This window comes from Lipotes vexillifer, unplaced genomic scaffold (assembly GCF_000442215.2).
Source record: "Lipotes vexillifer unplaced genomic scaffold, Lipotes_vexillifer_v1.1 scaffold330, whole genome shotgun sequence".
Lineage (NCBI taxonomy): Eukaryota > Metazoa > Chordata > Mammalia > Artiodactyla > Lipotidae > Lipotes > Lipotes vexillifer.
Window position 1 is genome coordinate 715,771 of NW_006775627.1, and position 9,404 is coordinate 725,174.

Sequence of the window (9,404 nt, forward strand, 5' to 3'; positions counted from 1 at the left end):
CTGCCGAGAGTAAACTGTACAAGGAGCAAGAAATAACGTGTTAAATGGTAGTTGGGTCCCTAGTCCACAGACATCCTATTTTTCCATAATATAACCTTCATCAGCATGATAAGAATCTAATTAGCATTTAAAATGCTGTTTTCCTGGGGAAATATCAGAAAGGCAGACTTGTCTCCAGCTCAGTTTCTACTTTGGCCCTTTTATATATATACTTTCCAAAATCAAACATATTATCTTAGAGATTGTCCATATAAGTCCTGGTTTTCTTCTATGATTCACTGTAAAATTACAGTAAAAAACAATGAGTAATTCTTAGCAATTGGCAGAGAACATTATCAGAACTTCACCCTTTTACCTATGCTTTCATTATTTTCAGTTACACTGAAGAAATAAATGTTTTAAGAATATACTCTGTACCCATTACTGTGTGAGTCTGTCATACAGAGTGAAGTAAGTCAGAAAGAGAAAAACAAATACCGTATGCTAACACATATATACGGAATTTAAGGAAAAAAAAGGTCATGAAGTACCTAGGGGTAAGACGGGAATAAAGACACAGACCTACTAGAGAATGGACTTGAGGATATGGGGAGGGGGAAGGGTAAGCTGTGACAAAGTGAGAGAGTGACATTGACATATATACACTACCCAACATAAAATAGATAGTGGGAAGCAGCTGCATAGCACAGGGAGACCAGCTTGGTGCTTTGTGACCACCTAGAGGGGTGGGATAGGGAGGGTGGGAGGGAGACGCAAGAGGGAAGAGATGTATAACTGATTCACTTTGCTATAAAGCAGAAACTAACACAACATTGTAAAGCAATTATACTCCAATAAAGATGTTAATAAATAAATAAAATGGATCAAATGTCAAAAAAAAAAAGTGATCTTTGAGACACATGAAGACCCTTAGCCCTATAAGAGAGGCAAAACTAAATATGAAACTACTATAGAACTGCATAAGACAATGCTGAATTATTATATAGATTATAAGCACTATAGAAATTTCAAGAAGTTGAAGTATTCTAGGCATCAATAGTTTTATACTCTGAAAATCCTTTTGAGCACACATTTTTTTGGTGCCTCAACATAGTGAGAAGATACCACACTTTCTTGTTAGTAACAATGGCTCTTCGTAGGAGTAACTGTCAGTAAGAGGTGGTGCTCCAGTTAAGAATCTGTGTATGTGGAGTGTAAGATTGGGGGGATGGGAGGATCATCCTTCAGATAAAGGAAGGAGCATTAGTAAGGCAAAGCAGGGAGAATGAACATTTGATATTTAAACTCTAATATCACATTTGTAAATTGTGAGTGAATAACCACTGGATAAAGGCACACTGAATGGACAGCCATTAAAAGAATAAAAAAGTGGTCTAGTACTGCTTTAGTTATCATATTCACTATTAATAAAAAGAGAAAATAAATTTGAGGGCCTACAACATGCCAGGCAGAAAAGTGGGGAATATGAAGGTATGAGACATTTGGTGTAGTATACGCGAGTGTTCAACCTTCGGATTTTTACTAGAATGATGAAATCTGAATTCTCTAAAAACTGACCTTACAGTATTTTAGGGGGTGGTGCAAGTTACTCAACTGAGTAAATCACAAGGCAGGTTTAGAGTTAGAACTCACATTGCCTTGACTCTCAATTCCAGCAAGAAACTCTACCTCTCGTTATCATTCCTTTGAACAGATACGTTTTCTCGACAGAGTTTTTAAACAGATATGCTCATTTCATATGTTATCAAATTAGTAACTGTTATCAGTTACTAACTGTGGTTATCAAAATAACCACAGTTATTTTGCTGAGCAAAAGCCATCATTTATATAGTCTGTTCATAGATCCCAGGGAGATAAATTAGTATTAGTCCAGTCATAGTAAAAAATATTGGGCAATAAATAGAATAAGACAAATTTTAGAAAAATATGTGATTTTTTCTCTTCACATTACAATTAATATGTGTTTATTTTTAGCTAAATACTATTATAAACCTATAAAAAATGATCTGCTGATTTGTTTAGCCTGCAAGTCCTGGGCAACCTCTTTGTCCACTTCTCAGACGTTGTACCTCAATCCTGGAGACTATAGTAAGAACTGTTCCCGGTCTTCTGCAAGCTGTCTTCCTAATAGCAAAAGTGAAATATTTGTCAGGTAAGATATACATTAAAATCTTAAAATAACCTTTATATTCTGATGTTGATAAGTACTAGTATAAACAAGCTAAGAACTTGTATGAATAGTCACATAAAATAGTCACATAGAATAGTCTTCATAGAATAGTCACATAAAATGCACATTTTATGTGTGCACAGATAAATAATTTTTATCCAAAATAAAATTGCATAACTTTCTTTACTATTTAATTCTTTAGAAAATTACTATAAACTTCTGTGGTTCAAGTGATTTTCTGGGAAAATACAGTTCTACCACTTAAAAAAAGTCCATCAGGTGGTACTAGGTCCTGACAGTATAATTTATAGTCTTTAATCTCTCCTTTGAACAGATTATAATGGTTGACTCATTGGCATGACCAAATGTGATGCTCACCAGGTTTCAGGCCCTTAAGAAATTCATTGATTAATTTCTGTTTAGTTTCTGTGATTGGTTATACATAGCTTTAAAAAATATCCTCAGTTATAACCTTAGATTTTTAGGACACAAACATATGTATGACAATATATATAAAAATAGACCATCATATGGTACTTATGTATGTATCTTTGCTGGCTGAATGCTCTGCAAAGTAAGTTAAGTTTGTAAAGTCCTATAGGACAGAAACCAAGTTCAAGGTGTTCATTATCGTGAACAGTTACTTCTTGTACATAATGGAACGAGTTAAGAGTTTGACCTTACCAATTTTTTGGATTTCAGTTTTAACTGTTTTTGGGGTTTTTAAAAAATAAATTTATTTATTTTTGGCTGCATTGGGTCTTCGCTGCTGTGCGCGGGTTTTCTCTAGTTGCAGCGAGCAGGGCCTACTCTTCGTTGCGGTGCGCGGGCTTCTCATTGTGGTGGCTTCTCTTGTTGCGGAGCACGGGCTCTAGGCCCCGCGGGCTTCAGTAGTTGTGGCACACGGGTTTGGTTGCTCCAGGGCATGTGGGATCTTCCCGTACCAGGACTTGAACCCGTGTCCCCTGCATTGGCAGGCAGATTCTTAACCACTGCGCCACCAGGGAAGTCCCTTTAACTGTTTAAAAAAGAGAACCAAATGATCACAAAAGCTTGTTTCACCTCTAAAATACTCTAGTTGTAAGAAGTGACTCTCTATTACCTTCTCTGATTGAGTTCTGTTGAGCCACATCATATTTCTACTTTCTTTCCAGTTAGAACCAGTATCACCTACTAGGTGATCAAACTGGGACTTTGAGTTCTGTGATTAATTTGTAAACACTCATTATTTATTTTGAATTTTGATACAAATCAGTTTCAGTATAGTAATAGTTAATTGCCAAAGTCCTAGGAAGGAAACTCTTGTATATTAATCCCATTTTTAAAAAGAGCAGCCTGAAATAATGTGAAACAGTGGTGGCACATGTCTGAATAGCAGTATTCTTGCTAAATTGCCAACTGCAGTGACTTCTGGCACCAACTACCTGGAGTTGGACTAAACTTCACAGGTTAAGGGCACAATTCTCCATCATACTGCCCTCATTTTAGATAGCAGCCACAAGTGCAGGGGTTCCCAGGGCCTCCTGCACTTCTGACTAGCTTGCTACTAATTTAAGGGTTCTTATGATTCCCTTCAGGTTCGATAATTCACTAGAAAGATTCACAGAACTCAGGAAAGCACTATATCTAGGATTAGAGTATTATGATAGCAAACTGAAATTTGAAAGTTATCCAAACCAGCAAAAGGAAGAGATGCAGAGGGTGAGGTCTGGGAGGGTCCCAGATGTGAAGCTTCCGTTGTCCTCTCCCTGTGGAGTCAGGACACATCAACTTTCTGACACATCAATGTATGACGATACCTGTGGAACATTAGGAACCAAGAGAACTCACCCAAAGTTCGGTATCCAGAGTTTTATTAGTGTTTTATTACATAGACGGACTGAATCTTTGGCCATGTGATTGACGTCAGTCTCCAGCTGCCCTCTCCCTAGGTTAGACTGATTATAGGTGGCTCAAAGCCCTACCCTTCTATTCACAGGGTTGGTCTTTCTGGCATGGCCAGCCACCATCCTGAGTCACATCATTAGCATAAGCTCTCAGGGCCCACCATGAATAACAAAGATTCTCCTGTTGCTTGGGAAATTCCAAGATTTAGAGACTGTCTCCTGGGAACTGTCTCCCTGTCTCCCTGTCTCCCTGTCTCCCTGGGATAAAGGCCAGCCAAATTCTTTATTACATAGGACCTGACAAAGGCAGAACTGCAGGACAGAAATTTCTTCCATTTTTCTCTCAAGAGAAATTGGGCCGCTCTTAGATAAGAATGTAATATTGATGTGATCTTTGTTTTTATGGCCTGTTTTTTCCCAACAGTGATGACCCATTTCTCCATTTTGAAATGGAGTGGCCTCCTGAAGCTAACCGGACATATTCTTCCTCCTTATCTTTAGAAGAAACAAAAAGGATTATGATTTCAGTTATTCATACAGTCCTCATTGTTTTTTCCAGTCTCTTATTTGCAAACCCTAATTCTTTTCTATGTACTCTCTCCACTTAGTAATAACCTCTTTTTTCAAGTTACCTCCTTAATCCTCCTCCTTCCTAAAAGAAGATGGGGGTGGTAATTTGCATGCAAATTTATTATGCTTAATCTTCCCTTCTTTTTTTGTCTGCACAGTTCTGAGTGTTGGATTGTGTCACAGTGAAAAAGAATCTAATGTTTATTATGCTTGATGGTTAACTGACAAATTTAGACACTGTATTTAATAAGTCATTGTGCTACCCCAGCTAAATTGTTGTTCATTAATCCTGTCTCTAAGAAAGCGTTTTCTGTTTAAATGGATTTCTGTTAGAAGAAAGTTGAGCGTTTGGGAACTGAAGGCCTGTTAGCCTTACTTTGTCTGTTAAGGTGTTAGGTAAGGTTACAGAGAGTAATTGAACGGATACCTTAGCAGAGTTACATGGGGAGCTGGCCTAGCTACACCTACTTAAGGCCAGTTTATGAGATGGCTAAATGCAAATCAGTGTGGGTGACATCACGAAACTTCTAGCACCTAGAGTCTGTGCTGTTGTTTCTCTGAAGAGCCTCTTCTATCTTATCTGTCAGCCCAAGGTAGATTCCAATATTCTGTTCACTTTCATCTTGATCATATCCTTCTATTTTAAGATTCCCAGATGTACTTACTAACCTATAATGGAATATAATCTGCAAAAATGCTGAATCATTATGCTGTATACCTGAAACTAACACAGTATTGTAAACCAACTACAGTAAAAGAAAAAGTCTTCCAGATGTACAATACCTGTGGTTCCAAAACATTTGATATTTCAGTTAGTATTTAAAGGCATTTTAAATCTGTAACTCACATTTCTAAACCCCTGGAATATATCCTTATGCCTTTTTGGTTATTTTTTTGTACAGTAGTAAAATTTCTAGCCTAGATGTGGCACTATAACATTCTAACTGTTTGAATTTCTATGTCGTACATAACTTAATGAAATTGTAAATTAAAGAAATTTGTTTTGACAAGGAAAATACAGGTCCATTTAAAGGGCTTCAGATTTTTTCACATACTTTTCCTGATTTGCTCCTTATGACCAAGGGATGGCCTGGCTTTAGATATATTCTTTCATGCATGTTAAAAAGAAACTGACTAGTGCAGGTAGAGGGTAAGCTAAGGCCTTACAAACAGAGAACTTTTAAGTTCAAACACCAGAACTATCCATAGACTAAATACTTTTCTCCCTGTTCTCTCAGTTTTCCTCTTGATCATTTTGTATTATAATAGTGCTTTGTTCCCTCATTAGGTGATATTGAAGCAGCTTATAATAATCTGCAGCATTGCCTAGAACACAGTCCTTCCTATGCAGATGCTCATCTCCTGATGGCTCAGGTTTATTTGTCTCAGGAAAAATTCAAATTGTGTTCTCAGTCTCTTGAACTTTGTCTGAGCTATAATTTTAAGGTAAGTGTTCCAGACTCAAGTGGATAAGACATAACGCCCTCTTTGAACCTTTAGCAAATGTTTACATATTCAACTATTTTGTTTCTTAGCCTGTAATATTTTGCTAATAAATGCATTATTAATGGAAATTTTTTTTTGTGTGTGTGGTATGCTGGCCTCTCACTGTTGTGGCCTCTCCCGTTGCGGAGCACAGGCTCCGGACGCACAGGCTCAGTGGCCATGGCTCACGGGCCCAGCTGCTCCGTGGCATGTGGGATCCTCCCGGACCGGGGCACGAACCCGTGTCCCCTGCGTTGGCAGGCAGACTCTCAACCACTATGCCACCAGGGAAGCCCATAATGGAAAATATTTTGAACTCATTAGCAGTAGGAGAAAAAAATGGAGGCAACTGTGGTGTAGTTAAACAACTATATGGACTTGGCAACAAAAGACCTGGAGATAGTGTCTGGTCTTTTCACCTGTCTCTCTCTGAACCTCAGTTTTCTTTTCTAGAACACTTATATAATAATACCCTACAATTATAGTGAACATTAAATGCAATATGAATATGTAGAGATAATTGTACACTGTAGAGCATTGTGCCAGATATTTTTATGTATAAGGATTTTATTTTATTGTCTGTTTCTTTCTTGGACCTTGGTGTTTAATAACTTCTTTTTAGATACATCATCAGAGAACAGCTAGTCATTTTGAAAGTTGGTATGTGGTTTGAGGATATAAACACACTAGATTTCTATCCAAGATATTCAGTGTGAACATCTCATATCCCTGAGCATTACGGAAAGTCCTAGGTTCAGGGGCTTCCTGAGCGACCTGGAGTCAAGGAGGAGCTCCTCAGACTTTTGCTTTGCTTGGCAGTGTCTTGAGCCCTTCGATGTGAGAACCCTTTAGTGCACTGGAGAATTCAAGTTCCAGGCAAGGTTTGCAGAAGATAATGCCTGCTTCTAAGGACGGTAGTTCTCAAGACTGGTGGTGCATTGTGACCCCAGTGCCAGTGCCCTACCCAGTGAATCAGAATCTCTGAGAGAAGAGCTTAAGCATGATTGTTTACACAAGGCCCACAGGTAAACACGATGCCTAGCTACAGCTCAGAACCCAGCATTAGGAGGACTGTAGCCATCCTGGAGGTTAGATGGCTGCCACATCATCTCATTCTGGACCATCTTCTTCCCTTTGACTCCTTCCTCATCTTTTGTCATTCTCTTTATTTTTTTCTGTATATGCTGTTGATACCCAAAATAAAGACAGGAGATTCATTACTATGTGTTTCAGAGTAGTATCAAAGGGTAAAACCAATGTTTGATTAACGTGTCCTGAAATTTTTTAATCTTAAATTATTTATTTATTTATTTATTTATTTATTTAATTTACTTTTGGCTGCGTTGGGTCTTTGTTGCTGTGCGCGGGCTTTCTCTAGTTGCAGCAAGGGGGCTACTCTTCGTTGCGGTGCAGTGGCTTCTCTTGTTGCAGAGCGTGGCCTTCAGTAGTTGTGGCTCACGGGCTCTAGAGCGCAGGCTCAGTAGTGTGGCACATGGGCTTAGTTGCTCTGTGGCATGTGGGATCTTCCCGGACCAGGGCTCAAACTCATGTCCCCTGCATTGGCAGGTGGATTCTTAACCACTGTGCCACGAGGGAAGCCCTGAAATTTTTAATCTTAAAATTAGAAAATAAAGAAAAGACAAGAAACTGTAGAAATCTGATAACTTTATCTCAGTAAAGAGAAGTCTGAGGTAAAGGAGTTCATTCCCTGAAAACTAAAATAATTTCTTAGAATATATTTGCTAGCCTTATAAACTTTGTGTGCAATTTCTTTCCTCTCATGGTAGAAGTACTTAACTTGTTTGTTAACCAACGGAACACTAGGTAGTGTCAGGTTACCTGAATTCTGATTTAATATAATAAATGATCAGAACATGAGCAAGAGGACAGAAATAGACCTCATGCATACAATCACAGGGTAGACTGTCCTCAAAGATCCTATTATCATAACATTTGATGGATTGTAAACTATGTATTGATGTTGTAAACACTCCAAGGAAGTATTTCTGAATATTATTTTTTCAGGTGAGAGAATATCCTTTATATCATTTGATAAAAGCTCAGTCACAAAAGAAAATGGGAGAAATAGCAGAAGCAATTAAAACCCTGCATATAGCAATGAGTTTACCAGGAATGAGGAGAACTGGAACTTCCTCAAAGTCAAAATACAGAAAAACTGAAGTCGATGCAAGCCATCGTTTATCAGTCTTTCTTGAGTTGGTAGAGGTTCACCGCTTAAATGGAGAACAGGTAGGTCAAGTGTAATTCAGTGGCTCAGATCTGAACTTTGTTATTCAAATACATAGAGTTATAGGAAATGAAAAAGCTAAAATTATTCGCTTGACCAAATGGTAAAGTTTAGAAAATTTATTTCTCATCACTTAGCACCAGATCATGTTACTTTCTATAGCCCCTGAATTTAGACATAGTTTGTACTGGGATGACTTTATGTATCAGTGTACTTACATTGGCTACCATGAGATGTAATACTAGATATACACTGTATGTTTAATATAAGTAATAATATAATGTAATATGATGTACTGTAGTATGTATTAATTTAATGTGTATAATAATATAATATATTATTACTTTGGCTATCATGAACTATAATAATATAATATAGTTATAATTCTGTGAATTCCTAAAAGGGCTCACACACACACACACACACGTACTACTGGAATAAAATTAAAGTGCCAATCTGAAATTCTAATAGTTGAGAAAATAAAAGAACCACTGAAATAATACAGCTTTGGTAAACTAATAGGACAATCATAAAATCAAATACTTTAAAAAATATAGATAGATAGATCATAAAATCAAATACTTAAAGAATAATATAGATAAGTAGATGGATAGATAGGTAGAAAGAAGGCACACAAAAATGTAATTCTGAGAAAAGAATTAGAACCTTGTAGAAAATGAGGAACTTAACATCATTTGTTTTTTAAGTTGCAGCTGTTGCTAATCAGTTATTTCATATTTCATATTTTAGTGGAAATTAAGAAGACTGTGTCCAGATACCTGCCGAATCTCAAAAGAATTTCCAGTTCACTAATAAATTAATGTAAAATGCACTTAATAAGAATAACCAACTCTACTATAGATAGTTGATTCTGAAATGCAGTCTTTTTTTCACATTTTAACATTTCTTAAATCAGAATGTTTTAAAACCTCTAAAGTTGAGATGAATTAAAATCAATGACATTTTAGATTCATTGAGGTACAGATTTGGAAATTAGGAAATATATTCACTTGGGGTATAACAAAATGATGTCCTAGTGTAGGGA

The 9,404-nt window shown here is 37.0% G+C and overlaps 1 protein-coding gene across 1 annotated transcript in view; it reads left to right on the top strand.

Annotated features, from left to right (window-relative positions):
* TTC21B (tetratricopeptide repeat domain 21B) overlaps window positions 1-9,404 on the top strand; it is an 86,257-nt gene that overhangs the window by 22,854 nt on the left and 53,999 nt on the right. The window contains exons 12-14 of the mRNA XM_007450055.1: window positions 2,023-2,152; window positions 5,915-6,072; window positions 8,137-8,361. Of these exons, the coding sequence (XP_007450117.1) occupies window positions 2,023-2,152; window positions 5,915-6,072; window positions 8,137-8,361 (513 nt within the window). The remainder of the gene's footprint in view (window positions 1-2,022; window positions 2,153-5,914; window positions 6,073-8,136; window positions 8,362-9,404) is intronic.